The sequence below is a fragment of the Danio rerio genome, chromosome 5, assembly GCF_052040795.2.
Source record: "Danio rerio strain M-AB ecotype USA chromosome 5, GRCz13ab, whole genome shotgun sequence".
NCBI lineage: Eukaryota > Metazoa > Chordata > Actinopteri > Cypriniformes > Danionidae > Danio > Danio rerio.
In genome coordinates this window covers 36,541,391-36,565,047 of record NC_141025.1, presented here as the reverse complement: position 1 = coordinate 36,565,047, position 23,657 = coordinate 36,541,391, and the positions used below count along the sequence as shown (strand labels likewise).

The 23,657-nt window shown below is 34.1% G+C and overlaps 1 protein-coding gene and 1 long non-coding RNA gene across 10 annotated transcripts in view; one reads left to right on the top strand and one right to left on the bottom strand.

Moving 5' to 3' along the window:
• Positions 1–4,858: 4,858 nt before the first annotated feature.
• The window catches only part of LOC147844050 (uncharacterized), a 35,933-nt gene continuing 17,134 nt past the window's right edge, over positions 4,859–23,657 (bottom strand). For both annotated transcript variants that reach the window (XR_015491412.1, XR_015491413.1), the window contains one exon: positions 4,859–6,415. This is a non-coding gene — a long non-coding RNA (uncharacterized LOC147844050). The remainder of the gene's footprint in view (positions 6,416–23,657) is intronic.
• Positions 16,334–23,657, top strand: part of si:dkey-204l11.1 — a 32,035-nt gene continuing 24,711 nt past the window's right edge. For 2 of the 8 annotated variants that reach the window (XR_015489834.1, XR_015489833.1), the window contains exons 1-4: positions 17,191–17,321; positions 18,803–18,893; positions 19,964–20,142; positions 20,304–20,392. Coding sequence is in view for 4 of the 8 variants with exons in the window: in XM_087250915.1 (XP_087107041.1) it covers positions 18,810–18,893; positions 19,964–20,142; positions 20,304–20,392 (352 nt within the window). In the remaining 4 variants the exon portion in view is untranslated. 8 annotated transcript variants of the gene reach the window in all.

The following is a 23,657-nucleotide window of genomic DNA, read 5'->3' as shown; positions in this document are numbered from 1 at the left end:
AATAAACAGAAAAAACTAAATACAGAATCTGTGAATTAGCAGCATTTTTTTCAGTGTTTATATGAAAATATATTTAGCAGCTGATAACTAAAACTAATCCCACCGACATTAAAAAATACTATAGTAATTTATAGTAAATTCTATAGTGGTTTTAATCATACTTGAATAAATTGCTGTGGTAATATGTACAACAACTATAACCCAATCCTGTCCTAAGCTTTCTACCCTAATATGTACTATAATACAGCACAGTTTACTGTATTAAAAACTAGAACAATATTTAATAGCCTACAGTTGATTAGTTTATGATAATGTATGCTGCATTAAAATACTATTCATTAACAAAGTGTTGCAAATATACTGAAAAAAATGATTCACAGATGACTCCTTGAATTTACTCTCTTTTAAGGTAAGTGGTTGGAAATGATTTATTTGGGCTGAATTTAAACAAACAAATTAAGTTTGTTTAATTTCTTTGTTTAAATTTACATCATAGCAATTGTTTTTAATAAATATACCATAAATGTGTACCATTCTTATTATTAAAATGTTCTTCACACTATACAAATGAAAAAAGTTCTAGTATGACACCAAGTTGGATTTTTTAGGAGAGAGTTTACTGTACATGTTCACATATACATTTGTTTTTATATTAATAATAAAACAGAGTGTGATTTTGATAGATAAAGCTTTTTTCCAGGCTAAAATCTCTACACAGTATACAAAAATACACTTTACTTTAGGATGGTTCATAAACATTTGAGTATTTATTATAAACTACTACAGTATTTTTTCATGTGGTCAAGGTAGATGTGTAAAAAGAGACAGTGTGTTTGATAAAGTTTACTGACATTTAATGGTCAACATTGTGAGTATGACATGTTATGTAGATGTCTTTAGTCCATGCTGTGTTCATGTTTCAGTCAAACCACATCAAGTTTGTTTGAAAGCGGTCTCAGTCCACTTGTTTGGTATGCACCAGGGTGTGGATGGCAATGTTCACATTTATTCAACTGTACCATACCATACAATTGCATCAGAGTTCGTTTTAATTAAGCAATCCTGTCAAGAACACTCCCTAAACGTCATAATCTGCTTTTAAGAAATTCGGTCCTATTCATTTGTATTGGTATTGTTATTTATTTTTTATTAAGAAAAGGCACAAGTCAAAACAATTTTTGTGATAATTAATTTTATGCCACAAACACTGTCGTATGAGTTTCTAATATTTACTGATGACTGAATCTGTGGTTACCGGTATCAAGATTATGTACACATAATTAAACCCACAAAACAAAGTATGTGCTCTGTGAAATAGGTGGATTTTAAAATGATTGATTACAAACTCTGTAGCAAAGTAAAGTACCTCAGGTGACTGCGCATATGTGTTTGAGTGTCTATATAAAGCAGTTATTTGGGGTTGCTGGTGTTAAACTTTATCTGTAAATATTCTAATAAATAAGAAAGTTTTTGTCTTTCTATATATCGCTCAGACACTTATAATGAAAAGGGCAGATATTTTTAAAATGCTTGTAATTCTGCATAATATTTTTACGTCATTTAGGATATATTCTATGCTTCAGCTCTAAAAATGTATGTTTTGCCAAAACGGTTAAAAAACATTATCTGATTGGTAATGAATGAGGTGATGTGTACTCATGCCATATGAGTGTATTTGATGCGTCATGAACATGTGGCATCAAATAAATACAAATGTAAAATGAAGGTGTGGCTGCTATAAAATTTTTGCGGTGAGAGTGAGAGAAAAACACAAAACATTACAATGATTGTGAGCAGCTGGTTGTGACATTCAGACTCCAAAAAAAGAAGTAGATTAAACATTAACATCCATAATTTTGAAAGGAAAAAAGATTTTTTTTTGCAACCGTGTTATAGAAGAACCCCCAAATAACCTTTCAGTCAACAGTTCTTTAAAGAACCACTTATTTCTGAAGAACATTTTAACAATCTAAAGAGTTTTCTACATTTAAGAAGCTTTTGTAGAATGAAAATGTTCCAATGGTGTTAAAGGGCACCTATGATGAATATCATCTTTTGGAAGCCCTTTGGACTGAACTGAGCGTCTACACAGTCATATTGGAGTGATATAAAGACAACAAGTCTCTTTTTTTAACGTTAAAGGGTTGCGAAACACCAAATTGACAGTCATATATGTGCCCCATGCTGCTAAAACACTATTAGGACACTAAAAAGTGAAAATTGGTTGTTTTTGCGTTATTTCGAGCAAATTCGTACTTCTGGTTTGAAACAAATTTTTGAAGCTGCGTCAAGACCATGAGATCTTAAAGTGTATTCCACCATGTAGACTGGATGTCTTTACCTGGGAGTGCCTTATCACGTCTGTAATACAGAGTGTGCTGCATTAATTCATGAGTAAGACTTGGTTCAAACCAATCAGCGTGCTCTATTGTGTATGAGTTGCAACTTTATTAATATGCATGATAGCTTCGAAGCTACCTGCTACAGTGTTCCTGTTACAGTGTTCAGGCGATTGAGAGACGACACGTCGTGTTGCCAAAACAAGCGTGCAGTGTTGCTTTTATAATTTGCTGCAGTGAAGGTTTTGTTTTCAGTTACGCAACGCTCAACAACAATATGTGTCTAAGGAACTTTTTGATTTACCCAAGAGTTTTTTTCATCTGGAAATGGTGAGATCCGGATTTGCTGCTCGTCTCCTCTTAATAAAGATGTGGCTCTAGTTGGTGTTGATTGTCCTGTCTCTACAGATTTGGTAAGCGAGCAACCAGTGGTCATTGTTTGTTTATTCAGATGGCAAAGTTAGTTCGTATCGTCAGCAGTACTCTTTCAGTGTTTAAAGACGGACCTTAGTCAAATGATTAAGGCACCGCATGTTTGCAATGAATTACATTGATTTTACCGTCTTTATTCTGCATGTCAGTACAATTATTAAAGAAGACGATTCAATCCCGGTTTGTGGACATTAAATCCAGTTTATTTTGTACACTAACATAACAGATATCCATACAGCAGTTGATATTAACGTGTGTCCTGTCAAGTTTGCAATGCAAAAACAGTGCAGAGTTAATTGCACATGCTGTGAGTGTGTGTCTGTTAGCTTTGCAACGACATTGTGTGTGACTCATCAACGCAGAAAGGCTTGAATTAACTCCACAACAAATACATCAAATAATCATTGGGAAAGTTCCTACTGTAGTATTTCTCACAAACATTACATGAGATCTGCGACTTTCATGTCCGTCACTGTGCTGTTTATCTGGCACAGCCGAGGCGAAGATTGTGGCACACCATAACAGGCACGTGGGAACATGGGTGGGGAGAACTAGCATTAAAGGCACAGGCAACAAAAACAGCTACATTGTGAAAGATATAATAAATAATCTGATGTGTGTTTGGAGTTGAAAAATTTAGACACACTCTGGAGACATAAAAGACTTAATCTTGAAAAAGGAGTAAAATAAGTGCCCTTTAAAGCTTCTTTTCGAAACCATTGCTAATAAAGAAACATTATTTTAATGACAAAAAGGTTCTTTAGATTAAAATGTTCCTCACACTATACGAATGAAAAAAGGTCTAGTATGAGACCAAGTTTCAAGTCGTTTTAGGAGTGTGTTTACTGTACATATTCACTTATACATTTGTTCTTTGATTATCAATAAAATTGCAACGAAGGAAACTGAAAAAAGCTGAATGAGTTTAAGTGTGATAAAAAAAAGGTTTTCCAGGGTAAAATCTTTCCATTTTATAATTTAAAGTTACAAGTACACAGCACAAAAGGAAAATGTGTTTGATACTTTTCCCATCTCTGTCTCTATGTCCACATAAATACTTCACGTTTAAGATCTTTTAAGAAAAAAAAGGAGTGAAGAACAAAAGACATATGATACACAACCACCTTTGGGTCTCTCTAAACCCTTTGTCTGTCCATAATGTCAAGTTTTCATTTACAAGCAAACAATTACACATTCCAATCCATACCAGTCATGAAGAAAAGAGAGAGAGAAAGAGAGAGATATAAATGGAGACCGAACATAACAAGCTGCATTAAGTATATCATTCTCTGTGGTGTCAATACCATGCCAACAACTGAGGATTAACATCTGTCAATGCAATGTGGTCTGCACTAATCAATGAGGCAGGGTGTTTCATAACGCGCATCCCATGTGTGAGAGCATGCATGTACAAAGCTGAAATAAATGAATGGCTTTCTGCTCGTCTTTCAATTATATTATCATATTAGCGAACATCTACAGTCCACATAATCAGATCATTTCACCCGTCCCCTCTGAGGTCAGCGGACATTCTCTACATTTCTCCCGCGTGCTAGAGTATGATCAGTACAACCTCTCTGGTTTTGATTATTGAGCATCTGGAAAAGTTGTCAAAGCAGGTGATGTAACTGCCTCTTTATATACTGACTGCTCTGTGGTCAGCGTGACTCCGCCCACAGTGTCATGCTGTTGCATAATAGCTCACACTGCACGATTTTTGCCATGATTTGTTCAAATTTTCAAAAAGACTCCTATAATTCTCAGCTATAATCTCACTAAAAGCCAATAAATGGCAGCTGCAATCAAATTCTTTCTGATAAAATTGTCAGAATTTTTACCACATTTGAGACAAAATTTGAGACCCTTTCCTGGAGTCTGACTTTTCCTATGACTGTCAGAACAAGAACCAATTTGAAAACCTAACCTAATGACGCATTTAGTATAAAATTTTTAAAGTACCTCAGACAAGATGTTGAAAGGAGTCATGTGGATAGAGCAGAAACTTGAGTTAGAGTGAAAATGAGTGTTTGCACATGCCATTTAGAGTTGGGCGAAATTGAAAAATAACTTATCACGATATCATGTTTCATATCATTTGATATCAATCATTATTTATATGCTTAACAATACATTTAGGAATATAAGGACTAACAACTTTATTTTAATTTACCAACATTACTGAGGCAAATAGTTTTAATAGTCAAAAACAAAAATATTTAAACCAAATATCAGATCTATTTACAATAAAATAAACAGAAGTGTTAAAAAGACTCTTAAACTTGATAAATAAAATGTTACAAAGTGTTTGTGCGATGGTCAAGCGTAAATACTAAACAAACAAAGCAAACTGTAAGGTGTGAATAATAATAATACAGTAAACCTCAAACTCTGTCAACAACACAAATTATGAGAATCAAATCTGAGCTTTCAAGTATATCAACTAACCATCATTCTTTAAATACATATTGCAACATTACAAATTGTGAAGTTGGATGACCATATTACGCCCCATGCTTAAAAAAATCTTTCAGATGGGGTGCTAGTGGCTGGGATGCACAAGAAATAACCAAAAAAACACTCGGGCGACATCCTTAAATCCTTTTTTATTTACAGTTTCCTCACTGCTGCTATATCCCACCCATTTTCACCTCTTGTTATTCTGACCTTAAGTGACAAGCACAAGCGTTTTTGTCTAAGTGTTTGTCTAAGGTAATTAGTCTCCCGTTATTACGGAAATGTGTATATTCCATACAAGGTGTGAAGCAGATAAGTTACTTCTACTTACAGTACATGAATTGCAGTGCACTCGCGGCATTCGGAAAAGTTGAGATACTTTTAAAGTACAGCTGAAAAATGCGCACAGTTGATGTTGATGCGCGTTGCTCCCATATGTGTGTCGTGCAAAAAATGCCAAACTGACACCCTAAGCTTATTGGCATTTCTTCCAAGGGGCGTGCTCTGCAGTCACCTTTTAATAACTATCGCTTCATCCCAAAACTTCATGCGAAATCTTTTTTTTTTATTTTTTTAAATCAATATTGACAATTGTATTAGATCAATAAATATTTATACCAATTTTATCGCCCAGCCCTAATGCCACTGTATACATTTTTTTACCCGGCTAAAACAGAAAATACTGTTTGGAGAGAGGCAAAATATGTAATGATTTTTTATTAAAATATACCAATAGAAGAGCACTATGCATTTGCACATGCATTATCTGAAATGTTTCAAAGATATGCATAGTGTTCTGTTTTGTCATTTTAATGATGTCATACACCGTCAACTTCGGGTTTGGTTTTATATAAAAAACAGGGAAACACTAAAGATCTTTAAAGCTATGTTCTGCATTTTAATAGACTGCATAAAGCAGCTTTATAACAGAACCCTAAAGTTCCTGAATTATGGATTAATAAACGGTAATATTTTAGTTTTGGGAGTCCCGAAAAACAGGCTAATATGCATGCAAGAAAAAAAAAAAACACTTTCGATGTCTTATAATATGCATTTATTTTTACCTTATTGTCCCAGCGGCTCTCATATTATTTGTTCAGGGATTCATTTTTCTTCCTTTGTGTGAAGCTAACCTGCAGTGACTGCTCCGATGACCCAGCGTGCTGCGATTGGTATAGTGCATGCAGCACCTGTCAGAAACAGAATGCCTATCACAGCTTATACTGCGAGTGTTATAGCAAACAAGAATGCGTGAGCCTAATGCAGGTACGTATTGATGAAGCACAGCATTTTTATACATATTGTACATGTTGCGTATTGCTCTTTACTCCTTCACAACTCCAAGCCATAAAAACAACAAACATTCAGTACTAATCGACACTATTTCTATGACACTATTCAATATATTCAGTACTTATCAACTATTTTGAATTTTGACCAAAGCTCGTCAGAGGTACATTCTGCTGCATCAAAACCTTAGTTTGCATGTTCAAGTCATTGAAATCAATGAAATCCACACTGCAGCGCTTTCTGGATCTGGTGTAAAAGAACATTTAGCTGGTTAACGGGATACCTACAGTACAAGCTAGTATGGATTGAACAACCTACACAACCGAATGCATATTTTGCATGCTGTAGAGAACAAGAAACAACCATTTTGAATCACACTTACAGGATGTTATTTGGAGGAGCAAGAAATTAGTCCAAACAAACTGATCCTGACCAAGTTTCTTGTACATAGTCTTTTAAAACTGATCTTTTCTAAATGGCTGGCAAATTCTGTTTTAGGTTGCTGTAGCAGTCAACAACAAAATGGCAGGAACTGTGCACAATGTTAGGGTTATACTGTGGATTGTTGTGAAAATATTATTTGATTTCTCACAGCATCATATTTAGAAAGTAAAAAAAATATTTTTTTTCCTATGTTCAATGCACAGCATTTTTATGTCATAATACAACCTCACTTAAAATCAAGATCACTATTTTTTCACGATTCTGTAAATGTAAAATAAAGGTTAATATGATTAGCCTATTATTATTATTGTAAATTCTCAAACACATGGTAAAACAACAATAATAATATTAGGCCTATATGTACAGTAGGTCTACTGTTGCTTAAAATGCTCAATTTTGTATAGTCATTATGGATTACTTGAACAGACTTTTCATTTGTCCTGTTTGTTAATTCACAGTAATATGATGACATCAGAACATAACTACTCATAGTTTTAAAGTTGATTTATTATGTTTAAGGCATGTGCTTGTCATCTGTGATTGACAACATTATTAGACCATTTGTTTTCACTGGTAAATATAGAATTTTGTCATTATCAGATCACTTCTTATGTTATATTCAACACTATTTATAGGCTAGGGTTGTTATACTGACACAGTAAACATTTATTTTCATGCACAACACTTTGTGTTCGCTATGAAAGAAAAAAAACAAATCAAATGCTTGTAGTGATCATAACTCTAAAGTGCGATATGATAATTTAAATGATGTGCGCTCAGGTTTCACTTTTACTCCCGAGTGCAGCTCATGGCTGCTGTCACTGTGAGAAAAAACACATACATGTAAATCAAACCTCCCGCACGGCCCTCAAACGATCGCTCTGTGCAACAAACTGAACGCTATTTACAACTTTATTATCTGTTATTCACAGCCTATTCAGGTTGTGATCACTAATGTAGGCATCATGCATGCACATTCTCGGTAGTCAAACAGCTCGGGGTCAGCTCACGTATGATTTAGCGGCCACGAATACATCATTACTTGAAGACAGAAATGACACTTTTGGGTGTATTATACCTTATAAATACAGTATGTGACACTTTTAACGCCATTTGAAGGTGTCATTGTTGCTGTGAAGACTTGTGTGACTGCCTTGCTTCTCTCCTGACCTTGAAAATATAATTGGCTGAATTGTAGAAAAGCTGAATTAAGATTGTGTGTAGGGTTGAATAGAGATTGTTTTTTGATTTATCGTGCAGCCCTAACACAAGGTCATTTAAAATCAATAATAAGGGTATTTTAAAATATATTTAGTATAAAAGCCACAACTAGGAGAACTGACTAACAACTGGAAGAACCGACTGTGGCATAATAAAAGTTCTGCTGTTCAGATGCTCGACAGCAATTGTTTTAGTGGCCTCATTTCATTTTAATGGCTTTCAGCCTTACTCTGCTTCATACTCCTATCATGATAAGTTTTGAATACGCCAGCTCATTCATGAACAGGAGAAACAGGATTTCTACATGAGTCCCATAGAATGTACTAATGTACCCATAGAATGTAAAAAATAAGTCCAAAAAAACAAAACAAATCAGTCCACACATATTTTTTGTTGTGAATATGCACCCTATAACGGTTACAAATACATTCTAAGCCTTTAATTCTTTAAAACAAATTATTGAAAAAGTGAGGGTGCATTTAAAGTTAATTTGGCTTACCAAAGCAGTGGGATATTTCACAGCAGAAAATCCTAGCTCAGATTTGTCGTAAAAGACAATTAAAAATCTCACGGTCGGAGCCTGTTTGTAGTTAAAGCATTTCCTCACAAAGTAGCATACACCTGCAATCACATTTGTTTGAATGTTTTACAGCTGTTCTGAACCCTTAAACCTCTGCAGCAAATGCACAATTTCCACATCCGGGTCCTGTCAAAGTGAACTTTTTATCCCGGAGCTTTTTTCCTTTCTGTTGATCTGTTGAAACAATGTGTAGGCCACAAATGTCTCGTTTTGACAAGTCAAACTTTTCAGTTAATAAAACATCCAGCAAAGCCGAAGCCCGAGTTATGTAACACTGGTTGAAAAACAACAGCAAACGTGCAAGATGCTGGCAATAAATTACTATTATAAATTTAGTACGCGTTTTTCCAAACTCAGTCAGGTTTATGTATTGTTCCAGTATTAATTGGCATGGCTTTCTTTTGTCCTCCACCTCAAAAAATACCCAATCCAAGTTCATATGCCATTTTTGAGACAAACTAAACAAAAGTTATTTTTTTAAATGACGATTTGCAGTTTTATTTAACAGTTATATGGCAGAATCCAATCATTTATATGAGCGAATGCTTTTTTAGTCCAAAATGAAGTGCTTTTTGATGTTTATAACTTTCATATCATTTAAACAGAAAAGCTCCAGTGAGCATAACTCATGTAAAAATCCCCCATACTTTTATCAAATCTCAACTAAGTGACACTTATCCCTCACAGTGCTGGAAATTGTGTTTGTAATTATCAGCAGCTAATTACTATCATTATATGAAACAAGATAACACGTTTTAGCAACTTAGAGACAAAAATTCACACAGGATTCTTGTTTTTTTACTCACCCTTACTTTTTTCTGAATCTGTATGACTTTGTTCTTCACACAAATTAATAACATAAAACAAAGTTAATTTTAATCTTTTTTTGGGGGCGTCACAGTGGCGCAGTGGGTAGCACAATCGCCTCACAGCAAGAAAGGTCGCTGGTCCCAGCCCCGGCTGGGTCAATTTGTCATTTCTGTGTTAGGATTGCTTGTTCTCCCAGCGTTTGCGTGGGTTTCCTCCGGGTGCTCCAGTTCCTCCACAGTCCAAAGACATGTGCTAGAGGTGAATTGAACAAGCTAAATTGGCCGTAGTGTATGTATGTATTTGCAAACATGTATGAGAGTTTCCCAGTGTTGGTTAGGGGCTGGAAAGGCATCTGCTGCGTAAAACGTATGCTGGATAAATTGGCGGTCCACTCTGCTGTGGTGACCCCTGATTAATAAAGAGACTAAGCTGAAAAGAAACGGAATTCAATAATTTCTGGCTAAGCAATTTTATAAACATTTTTAGAGTGGTTGTAAGTCTTTTTTAGGAGGACAATAATTATGCATGGGGATGGCAATCAATAATTAGTCTAAGTTCTCACAAATTCATTAAATGATATTTTTCTGACAGAAGAAAGTTCCTGACAGTGACAGTAAATGGCACTATCATGTTTCTACTCTAGATCTAATGTCTAATCGAATAAAGTTCAAAGAAGATCTGTTCAGAGAGCAGATGTTTTAGCCCACAGCTTTTCCAGCTTAACCCAAAGAACAAACAGCAACATTACTTTGCCAGCTGAAATTAATTAGTTAGGGAGAATAACCAATCCTATTCTGTTTTCCATTTTCTCTTTTAATGCTTAATTATGAAATTCATGGTAAATGAAAAGGTAAATTTTTGATAGAGAATTTTACTCCGATATTTCTTTAGTAGAAGGACAGTTTCGACAGCTTGATTAATCTAGCTTCTCACGTATTAACCATCTAAAAACTGAGTGTCTGTTTTCTTTTTAAACACATTTTATTTTAACATTCAGATTTTATCAGTTATTTTTTAACACAAAATATAATTTCTTACACATACAAACATCCGATTATCTCTCAGTAAGTTTGCAAGCATCATCAAATTGTGTAAATAGATGAACATAGAGTTGAAGTCAGAATTATTAGCCCGCCTGAATTATTAGACCCAGTTTATTTTTTCTCCAATTTCTGTTAAACAGAGAGATTTTTTTCAACACATTTCTAAACATAATAGTTTAAATAACTTATTTCTAATAACTGATTCATTTCATCTTTGCAATGATGACAGTAAATAATATTTGACTATATATTTTTCACGACACTATACTATACAGCTTAAAGTGACATTTAGAGGCTTAACTAGGTTAATAAGGTTAACTAGGCCGGTTAGGGGAATTAGGCAAGCTATTGTATAATGATGGTTTGTTTTGTAGACTACCGAAAAAATATATAACTTAAAAGGAGCTAATAATTTTAATATAAAATATATTTTTTTTATTCAAAACCGTTTTTATTCTAGCCAAAATAAAACAAATAAGACTTTCTCTCGAAGAAAAAATATTATCAGACATACTGTAAACATTTCCTTGCTCTGTTAAACATAATTTGGGAAACATTTAAAAAAGAAAAAAACTGAAAGAAGGGCTAATAATTCTGACTTGAAATTTTGAAAATTTCAGAAACAGAAAGATTTAGAGACGGGTCTGGATGCATGCAGACCTGGTGCAGTGCAATCTGAGCTGCATCCAATGCTTTTTAATGCACTCACCTAACCTCACCCCTAACCCTACCCCTCACAATGGCATCACTAGCTCTATTGAGTGTAGGGACGCACTTTATATATATCAGCTACCATATCGTTATAGGCCGATAAATGCTTTTAATATTATCGATATTGGTTATATAAATTTGGCGAAATCTTTAAGCTGACATATTACATAATGGTACAGAACTGCCTGCCTCATGCATGTGTAGGTCGAACTTGAGACTTGTCCAGTTCACTATAATGGAGCTCCTTACAAGTCCATACTTTCTTTGTGTGGTATTGCTGTGCATTGTTAACTCAGGAAGTAACCATAATCCTTATTGTAAATATGTTTGATAGAGTGTCATTGTGCATTTTGGTTTAAATCACCTCAGGTAAAATATTACTTTTGTAAACATAACAGCAGCAATGCACACGTGCTAGGCAACTCATTGGATTGTTCGTAATCTAATGTGATTATTAGTCATCAACACGTTGCTTGCCATGTGTTATTGATGTTAGATTTTATTCGGTTTTGATCTGCATATTTATGATTACAATGAGCGCACGTGATGGCTATCACCGCACACACACATAGTGAAATGACAAAGCCTTTTCAGCAGCCCAAACGGAGCAGGCATGTGCCTGTCAATGAATCAAACATAGGGGTTTTCAACTGCTCGCCATGCACATTCTGTCTTTGTATTATGCACTGCGTTTGTCACACTCGGGTGTTGTATCAAAATCTGACTGCACTTCACTTGCATGCACATCACAAAACACATGTAGTTAAAGTTTCAAACTCACAGCGGTTTATTTTAAACTTTTCATCGATAATTTTTCCAGGAGTTGACGGCTAGAACAAACATGGAAGCATTGTCTGATTGACAAGCAGCACCTACATGTGTTCAAAAGAATTTTAAAAGACAAACGGCTTGTACGGTGGCTCTGAACTGTCAAAACACCTCTCAAAAAGCTTTTTTGGACATTACATATTTGTACACGTGTACATTACTGTAACACAAAATTTTATTCAAAAACATATGAACTGATTTCAGTTCAGTTATTTAACCTATTATTTTTATGCAAAGTCAAGTTGCATGTTAATTTGAAAGGAAATTGCGAAAAAAAGGAAAGAATTTATTTTTGGTATGCTGATTTATGTGAAATTGTGAATATAGGTCTATTTAATCACCTTAGAATTTAGAATTTTTTGCTTTGAGTATGCTATTCAGTTCATAAGATTATGAAGTTTTTCAAAAATAAAATCAATTGTTTACTTTATAAAAATATAACATTTTGAAATATATATATTCATCGGCTAATATATCGGTTTTGGGCCTTCAAATCTTAAGAGCTGCATCACTGAGATATGCAGTCTCAGCTTGCATAATCAAGGCTGCATGCAGATGCTATGGAGATTTCACACACATTAAAAGTATCTCCTCCATTACAATATTTGACAATTAAAAAAAGAGTGCCAGTTAAAACTGAAAGTGAAATGATGCAACTTCGCTGAAACACATAATTCATGAAATTTTTTGCACAAAACTGAATTTTCTAAAGTTGCTTCTCGGTAATTTACAGAACTGCTAATTGAAGCAGTGTGCTTAACTGTCAAAACAATACAGCTATTGATAGTTTTAGAAACATTTATGTCTTGTATGAATGTCTCCAGACCATATAAAGTTGAGACTGAATGCGATGATAGGATGTCCTGATTGTCAACCTATGCATTTGCATACTTCTGCTTATCCACCTCGCACACTATGTAAATTGCATGACATAATCTGAAAGCATTGCGTTCAACACAGTCTCTTGTCGTAGAGATTTGCAGACTCTAATCTGGCTGATGCATACATGGGTGAGATCTTATGCATTCAAAATTAGTTTGGGTCTAAAACAATCCTGAATTGTGCTAACTTTTATTGTACGTGGCAGAGTTGGACAATAAAACAACAATTATCACAATATAATATTCCCCCAATAAAATTGCAAGCACTTCATAAATGTTATATATATTATTTATATTATATTATAATATGTTGTCATTCACTTTTTTGATCACCAACCACTGTGGCTAATAGAAAATATATTTTATGTGCACAAATTTGTCTTTAGCATTCTAAAATGACTGGATTTTGTGTTATGGCCACATCACATGACTTAATCATTTAAATTTTTGTGTGTTGTGTATGACCTTGCTCAATATGAATGAGCAAATGACTTGTGGTTTCATAGTGCTGCATTGCACTTAGTTTGTATTTTACATAATGAAATATGAATCAAATGATATATTTTAATATATTGACAATGAAAGGATGATCAAACATGTGCGGGTAAAGTTAGACGCATTAACAATCTGTTCAAAGATCGATTAAATTGAAAGCTGAAATTGCTGCTGCTTACAAAATGACACTTTTTATAATTAATTTTAACCAGCCAAAATGGCTAGTGGGAGAGGCTATCTAACCCACCACAGCCTAAATCTACCCACATTTGGTGGGTTGGTGGGTGTTAATGTCAAGCCCTGATAATGTCCATGCCTGTTTATGCAACATGGACCATTTATCTGTAACACACAGATGGATAAAAATAATACATTTATTTTTATGTAGTGCCTTTGAAACTTCCTTTTCAAAGTAAGGTACACTTAATAGACAAGCATAACAGAAAGCAGTAATTCAGAGGTTATACAAAGTTATAGAGATTAAAAAAAAACATTGAAAAAAAGTAAAAACAAAATGTAACATACAATATACCTCACATTTACATTTAGCCGACACTTATGTCCAAAGCGACTTACAACTGAAGAGGCATTCCGCAATTCAACAAGAAATAAGCACCTTACAAATAGAAAAATAAAAAAAGTGTTTCTTTAGATCTCGAATCCATCACCCGAGCAGCTCCAATAAAAAAAAAAGAAAGAGAAAGAGAAGCACTTGAAACTAAGCAAAGCACTCAAATGTCTCTGTGATTTAGTTTAAAGCTAGAAGTACAGCATCTCAACAGAACAAGACAAACAGGAGAAACACTGTCTGTGCAATGAACAGTCCAGTTAAAGGAGTTTACTATGGATAATGTATAGATTTACAACAGAACCAAGTAACAGTAACTGCACCCTGGTTTTGTGTCAGGATTGGGAAGTAAACATGAATTTTATTACATTAATTACTGAGAGATCCTTTATATAGATATTGTTTCGCTGAACATAAATTTACATCTGCTCTGTGTCAAAAAAAGTCAGGGAATAAAAACCTGTTTTATGAGTTCATATCAACCACTTGATCACACAAGAACTTTGAAACTAATTTCATTGTTAAAATATTTTGTTAAGGAAAAAGGCTGCCAAAACATTTTCCATATACCTCAAATTGTGAAATGTTCATCTGGTTCATCTAGTTATGTTTTGAGTAGTTTGCATTAACATTTTAATGTTGAAACAATCTGCCTTTAAACTTGAGTATAGAGATTTGACATGCATTAATATCAAGCGGTCATAAAAATAAAAAGGAAAACACTCATATTTTTCTTAATTTTGTCTCAGATATTCCTCAAAATAAAGTCATGTTTGGAAGTCAGATATCGACTAAAACAAAAGTAGTAAAATGCTTAGCAAAAACAAAAGAATGTTTTCTGTAAGATCCTATTTTGTTCAGTGTTGTTTTGCTCATTATGTCTATGCTGCTGGTCTGAGGCAAATCCCTTGTGTTGGACTCTAGTTCTGTGAGTAACGCCAATGTTTTTAGGGGCTCTCATGCCACTTTTCATAGTTTTTCCTCTGTCAACAGCAGGTGCACAGGGACATCTGCGCAGCTGTATCAAGGATGAATTAGCTTTTAAACTCAAACCACTTATAATTTAATATGTCCTTGTAACTGTACTAGTTAATGTTGAGAACTACGTACTGTAGGTCTTTAGAGTCTTATCTAAACTATTCCCGAGTCTGGCTCTGCTCTATGGCCTTCATACTTAAAAACTCCCACAAAAGACGCACAAGCGCACACTCAGCCAAACACACATGCCTTCTGTTAGACACGATCCTAAAATCCGAGCGGTCTGGTTTCAAATGTATTAAACAACTTTCTTTTTTCCCCCTCTTAATCAGTTCCAGCATTATTTTATTTGTATTTTTTTGCTTTCCTGTGGTCTGAAGGACTCTGTCTGGGGCTCCTTCATAGAATCATATCTGCCTTAGACTTAAATATGAGGCTGGACGTCAAAACACGTACATGTTTTTAGAGGTCAGAGCAAATCTACACTTCTGATAAGGAAGTGTGTGATGTGGAAGAGGACAGGAACAGCTATGATAAGATTCAGGGTGAGGTGAGCACACGTCTTTATCTACACTGTAAAAAAAATATCAGTTAATTAACAGGTTTTGTATTTTACAGTTCACTTTATTTGTTATTTTATATATTTCTATGTCAACTTTTTATGTTGAAAATTCAACTGTGGAGTTTAGCAAAGTGACTTAATGACATTTTAGAAGTTTGAAATTAAAATTGTATTAGATTGTATTAAATTTTTGTATTGTATTATAAGAAATTAGGACAGAAAAACAACACAATATTATTGTAAGTGCATTTGCAGGTTATTATAATGTTATTTATAAAGGCAACATAGGCAATATATCACTTCAAACTAGTAAATTGTCCAAAAAAACTCACTTTTTCCAACGTTTTACAAAAAGTTGTTGGAAAAAAGATTAATGTACAATACAATATATAATTCAATTCAAAATCATGAATATATAAAATGTTCACAAAATATGAAAAACTTTATTTATATATTTTTACAATGCACAACAACAATGACTAAACTATCAGTTTGACTGGTAAAACCTTTCTGTTAATATAAAATCCTGGTGTTCTGTAAATTAAGTTGCTTAAGACTGGTTAAGGGACAAAACAACCTGTCCAAAACACTGTCTCTGACCTGGTCTAAGTTCAGACACAACAACCCTGACAAAATATAAAACTACTCTGTCATGCACTCTCTCCCACTTTCCCTATCTGTTATTTCTTCCTTTGCCAAATCCACTACGAAAGCTATGCAAGGCTACAGTGCCCTCCTACTCTCTCTCCCTCTCTCAGACACACATACATGTCTTTGCAGTTATCTTTTCATCAACACGTATACCACAATTGCTCGCACAAAACATTCTTTACTTAGCTCAACAATTTCAGAATAGTTTGTGTGCGATAACTGCAGAGAAAATTGATCAGAAGATGAAAGTAAACATGACTTGCTGTGCTACTGGCCAACTGATTACTGAGCTGCAGCGTTCAACTTAAGGTAATGCTCTCTAATAATGCAATGCAACACAATGCAGAGTACCATAATGATTGTTACACAATGAGATGAGCTGAAATGAATATGATGCATTGTCAGGTTGTAAACTAAAATGAATTGTTATGTAATTTAAATCTTTTTTAGTTACGTAAGGTCATTCAAAGCCACTTCAAAGGTCAATGCGTTCATTATCGCCACCATGCGTTCATAAGATGTTACTGCGGTAAAAACAGTACATGTGAAAGTTCTAAACGTTTTCATTTGGAAAAAATAATTAATCTTAATCAGTTCTAGATATTTTTTTTTCGTTTTTTTTTTTTTTTAAAGATGTACTTTACATTTATATACAGAATGTCTGTGGTTGAGTTGATGTGCCACAAGATATCAAACAGGTATCGTTCTGTTTTAGATTCAGATAACTGAAATGCCGTTATATAGCAATTTCCATTCAATCGCATTTCTCAATGAGATGACTTTGAGATGGTGTAGGCGCATCCTAATTCTCTTTAAACGGCAGCTTGTTTGAAAGTCGCATTAGTGTGAACATGTCTTGACATGCCTCCTGTCTGTCCCCGAGCCGCAGCGCACGGTAGCGCACAGGGCAAATGTGCCAGTCAACAGCTTCAACCACAAGCTAAATTGGACCGAATTTACCCAAAGCCACAGGAGACGTTTACTTTAATGGGACAGAGAATTAAGCGACTGCCGAGAGTTGCCCCTGCTACAATGTAAGTGCGGATGAAAGTGTCCCTAATACGTGAGTTTACAGGAGATTGATGATTAGTAGCCGGTGCGCTGCTCTCTACTTCTGAATCGTAGCTGTGCGCCCTACTTAGTTCAGTTTGAGCACCTTTCTTCTGTTTTATGCCTCGGGAAGATTATTCCCAGCAGATCATTTAACGGAGGTATTTTTGTTTTAGATGGCACCTGAATGCGTGCTCTCTCTTGATCTGTTTCTCCGTGTTCTCAGATTGAGAATGAATGAACGCGAATGGACATTAATCTTTATTATCGAAACGAATGTACACACTGAAGCTGATTATACTGTGTAGCCTACATTCCACGAAATAAGCAGGACTGCTTTCTTTTCTTTTATCTTTTATTTTCAGTTAATAACAGAGCGATATCAAGCAGTTGATTTAATATGCATAAATCTGAGGATATGAAAAAGTTGCAAATATTTACTATTATTTAAAATCTATATAGTTTTAACTGATAGTGATTTATAACTCGTCGTTAAAGTCGTTTGTTCAACTAAATTGCCAAAAAACATAAAGAAAGGATTGTTTTATTTGAATATATATTTTTAAACAGTATGATCTAAACCTCTGTTGGATTATTTTCAGAGTCCCACAAGGTAGCTGTGAAATACTTTTTAAGTTGATTAGTTATACATTTGTGCAGATTCTGTTTAAGCAATTGTGTAATATTTAACGTTTCCTAAAAATGAATGAATGAACCAAATCCCATTCTGTATTAAAACAATAACCTAGAACAAAATGTTCCTTGAATTTAAAATGTATTATTACCATTAACTATAGTAGTTCAATATGTTTCAGTAATTATACAAATATAAATTATACAAAAAATGTAAATGCTATCTAGGTTAAATTGGGGTTTGAATTATTTTTTTATTTTCAAATTCAAAGACAAAAACTGAACTGCACTGTACAAAAATCTGATTTAAAAGTGGCAGCTGATGGTAAAGAAATTTACTGTATAACAAATATTGACAATTATTCAGAACATACTGAATGGCATACTGTATTGCTGTCTGTATATTTTACAAATTATTACTGTATTTCATTAAGCGATTATGTTAATATTCATTTGAACAATCAAATTGTGCAATTTGCCTCCAAATGTATATATAAATAATAAATAAAATATGTCAGTAAAATATGACCAATAGCATAGTATCACGTGAAAACCATATACCATCAGTGACTCACATGATGCTAAAGTAACATAATAAACATTTGCTAAATAACAGATAAAAATAAAGCTATTCAAATGTGATATAAATCTCTGGATACTTTTACATTTTTTTTCACTGTGGATTACATTTTAATGACTAATTTTACCAAATCAAACGTACATTATTTTACAGGAAAATACAATTTGATGTTGACTGTTGTTCCATTGTGTTTGCGGTCACGCACAGTTGTGAGTGTGACATGTTTGAACTCTTTCTCTGACCTTCACAAAGATATGGAATGGACTGTTTGACAGATGAGTATTATCACAATGGAGAATGTCACAAGTGCCCACAGTGCCCACCCGGCCAAGAGCTGAAAGAGGTAAGACAACAACAGAGAAAGAGAGCGAGAGAGAATGCCCTACTGTGTGATAGAAATATTACTGTAAGACAAATGTTTGCAAAGTCATTTGATTCAAATAATCAACATTTGACAAGCCTAGGGGTTATTTGAAGAAAGCAACATTTAACCTCATAATTAACCTCACTTATTTTTAAATGCTAGTAGATGAACTGGCATGTATGATCCCCTGCAGTTAATGTCAACATTCCTTTTTGATTAAAGTTGTAAAATTGTATGCAGGCAGCATAATACTGCTGTATTAATAAATATTTGATTTTGCTGTAAATGTTTATACTGATAGGGTGAACTGATAGGTTCAGCGAGCCAATGATGGTTTGTTGGTCATACTAGCTAGTGCTCAGTTGGTTTATCTGGTCAACAGATAGGTCCCCCAGCCTGACCAGATGAAAACCACTCTAAAGTCAGCCAGCAGCCCTGCCCTTCCAAATGCTCACATATCACTTGTGTTTTGCCTGTAGAAAATGGTGTAAAAACAGAAATTGCTAGTCAGTTTCATAAATAATAATAACACAATTTAAAAAAAAAAATGTTTTATTTAAACTTTTAATTGAAAAATTCTGCAATACTATTTATTATCGTAAAAAATATACCCCAATAGCTTTAACTAAAAATATATTTTTATAGTTGACTGCTGGTTTAATAATTCTTGACTAAAATATAACATATTTAAATATTAGTAGTTCTAATTATATTTGTACTCAATATAGTTTAATATTCCTAAAAACAAAACAAAAATGCAATTAAACGGTTAATAAATATGTTTCTGTGCAATTTTACATATAAAATAATAGTACTCAAAAAATAAATGTTTTTTTAAGTGTGAAGTGGACCTAGGTTTCTGTTTAAAGACGTCATGTGCACTATGTGAACATGCTGCAATGTCACATGTCTGCCACCAGAGGCTTTAGCGTGACCTTAAATGACTTCAAGACTGGGCTTGGTTACAAAAGCTGGGTTCTCAGAAACTGTTTGACATCCAATGCACTTATCATGTTACTTAATATGTTTGTGTGCATGTGGGCTGTTAGGACTGTGGTTATGGTGAAGGTGTGCCGGCTGTGTGTGGCGTCTGCGATGTTCGGTGGTTTAAAGAAGACTGGGGTTCTCACCCTTGTGGATTGTGCCAGAACTGCCGCAGACTCAACAGACACCAAATCAAGCGCTGCACACACACAGACAACGCAGTTTGTGGAAACTGCCTCCCAGGGTGAGACTTTCTCACACACGGAACAATCCTACCTAACATGATTTCTATAGCTGATAATTGCGATCATCCCACACAGAACACAACTTCACACCCAGATTTGTATAGGAACACACCTGTATCTTGGTTTTACAAAAATAAATGCTTTTTATTTCTTACTGTAGTTTCTACAGCAAAATGCGGCTGGATGGATTAGAAGACCTGGAATGTCTTCCTTGTGGGCCCGCCCCTTTCCGAAACATACAGTGTAGCCGTGAGTACCAAACCGAAAACACATCAGCATGACTTCTCAGTCTAAAAACAAATTTAATGCCCCTTAACAGCCACTTCAGGCTTAAACTGTGGTGTACAAAATTTTTTAAAGCAATGGTTCTACAAAAAATACAATTCTGTTAATAATTACTAACACTCATTTCCTTATAAAAAACTGAAAATCTTAAATTATCTGGGAGGACAAATTAATAATTTTTTGATGAAATCTGAGAGCTTTCTGATCTTCCATAGAATGATACCAAGAACATCTTCAAAAAAAGTCCATGTGTCATTAGTTTTTTATTTGTAATTTTATGAAGTTACACGAATACTTTGAGTGAAAAAAAAAACTAATGTTTTCAGCTGACGTTTGTTTATTGATTTAAATCAGTAAGGCTGGGCATAAACATGCAAGTGAAATGCAACTTAGTTGAAATCTTCACACGTTTGAAAAGTCTTCCTCTGTTTGTACATTAGGTGAGGGAAGCATACACTCGTCCTAAACTGAAGAGATGTGCACACAAATGTTTTCCTGTTGCTTCATATAAATTGTCTGTTTTTTCACGATGGTTTCGATGGTTCTGTTTTTGGTACTTTTCTGGGCTTTGAAATTTTAAAGTTTTGAAACTTACTCTTGCTGTCTATGGAGCATCAGAAAGCTCTCAGATTTCATCAAAATATCTTAAATTGTGTACAGAAAATGAAAGGATTGGAATGACATGAGGGTGTGTAATTAGTGACAGAATTTAGTTAGCGGTGACCTATCCCTGTAAATGAATTTCCGCCTTTTAACAAAAGATCATTTCAACAAAAATAGGTAGGTCAATTTAGGTACATTTTGACAAAATTGCATCGCAAAAAATGGTTGATTAGTAAAAGTCTGATAGCCAAAACTGCTTCCTTGTTCACCATCCAGTGCTTTACATGTCTGGTTTGATGGCAACAAGTGCTTTTTTTCCATTCCCACTCTATCACTGCGTTTCAAACAGGATAATTCTGCCTTCAAAGGGTATAATCTGAGTGAAAACTAATTATGACCGCCATATTGTTGGGTCGTTCCACACTTGGCACTTCAAAGGCTCCAGTGGAATAAATGATTTAGAAGGGTAGGATTTCTACACTTGTTTAATTTGAGATGCTGGAATGCATTCCATGGGAGAGATTTTTTCTTTGAACCCCTTGATCCCTTTAAACCTCCCACTCTGATGGACAAACTCTTTATAGAGATAGCAATGACAGCAATGATCCATTGATAGCTGGAGCGCAGCATTGGTGTTTCAAAGGACAATTGACCAATAAGCATAAGATATGCATTTCTGCCACCTACAGGATCGGAGATTGTGGAAACATTCTGTATGGTGTAGCAGTGATGGAGGAATCAAACGATTTTCTTAGAACCACATGCTTAAAAAAATGATTCACTGTTTTAAAGTGCTTGAAACCACATACTGGCAGAACCTGCTTGTTGACATGCTCCTAATGTTAACAAGCCCAAAAAAAAACACATTACAAAATGTTTCTATGAAAGTCTAATCTCTTAAACATAGTCTAATAATCATTACACATCCATAAATATGAAGTAGCAGTATAATTTGTGAATTAATTGCAGTGTTTTATCACCGGACTAATTACTTTTTTTCAATAAATAAATATTACTCTCCTTTTTTAGATCAGAATTTCACAAAAATTTTAAAGCCAAGGTATAAAATAGGGTTGAGTATCGTTTGCGGTTATTTAGTTACCGGTGCCTGAACCGATACTTTTGAGCCACAAAATTATGTTGGATGACTCTAGAAAAACCTTAAAACCTTTTATTTGACAACCATTATTTGTACTTTTGAGGGGCACATTTTTACGTCACAAAATACTTAAAAATTTTTATTTTATTTTTATATTTTATATTTAATTTTTTTTTTTTCATGCATCACTCTGCAGTCTTCATAAACAAGATAATTAGATAACTTAAACTCAAAATAATCTTTCTTGTTAATTTATTTGACAAGTGACTTTGTACTGGTGTAGGATAGCACAATTCTAACATTCAAGTACATCAAGGCACATTGTTGCACTTTTAAACTTTAACACTTTAACAGATTCAATTTCTTTTGACCTCCGATTCATTTAAAATAATAATATTTATGAAATTTTCACAGTGTTTCCGAAAAAAAAAAATTTATTCTGCAGTCATAAGTTGTATTTCTTATTGTTTGTTTCTTGAATAAAAGCAGTTCTTAATAAAAAAATAAATAATTAAGGCCAGTATTGTTAGCCTCCTTAAGAAATATTTACTGTTTATTTTTTAAAATATATATAACAAATCAGTTACAAAATAATTTGACTAATTATTTTAACTTTTATAGTTAACTGAATAAGTCTTTAAATTACACTTTAATCTGAATAAAAGACTATAAAATATTTAAAGGGACTTTGTCTGAAAACAACTGTTTAAAACAGCAAAATAACTAGTAAAATGTTATGCACTGACTGTCACTATGGAGAAGATAAAGATTTTTTTTTTATCAAAAAAAAAAAAAAATCACTGTTTACATAATCTAGACTCTAAATCAGAGTATTGTCTAAATCATAATAAAATCGTAGCATTGGTGTCAGAGACAGTACATTCTTCTGCCTTTGAGCCCTCAAATGTGTCATTAAGTTTGTTTCCCCCTTACACACAACTTTTGTAAAGCATCTGCTTCTTTGCTGTGTCAGAATCTTTGCTTGTAAAATACGCTTTAGAACGCTTAGTTTAAGCAAATATGATGAACGCGATCCTGCCTGTTGATCTGAAGAGAGTCACTCTCACTCACAGAATATGCTGTACTGCGCGTATTGCATGCGTCCGTTCCCTAAGAAACAACAAACGCCTGACATCGCCTGTCTGTATTACTCTTAGTTGCTTAGAATTGGGATTAAATGTTTAGAGATGGTGTGACAACGTGTACCTATGTGTGCCTTTGTTGCACTCCTTAATGCTTCTTACATTCTTGTCACAGCACCAGTGGCACGGTAATTAGTCACCAAAATTCATATGCTGATTTGATCCGGTACATACCGGTTACAAAGGTACCGGTGCTATAACCGGGTTTCGGTACCCAACCCTAGTTCAAAACAGCATGAAAAGATAAATCCTTAATTGCTGAAGTCACATGATTGGACCATTTAATGCCCTCAGATCCACCATTTCAAAATTATCTTTGCAAAGACGTTTTTTTTTTTTTTCTTTGCCAAAACTGATCAGAAAAGTTATGATGTACTTCCTAGCT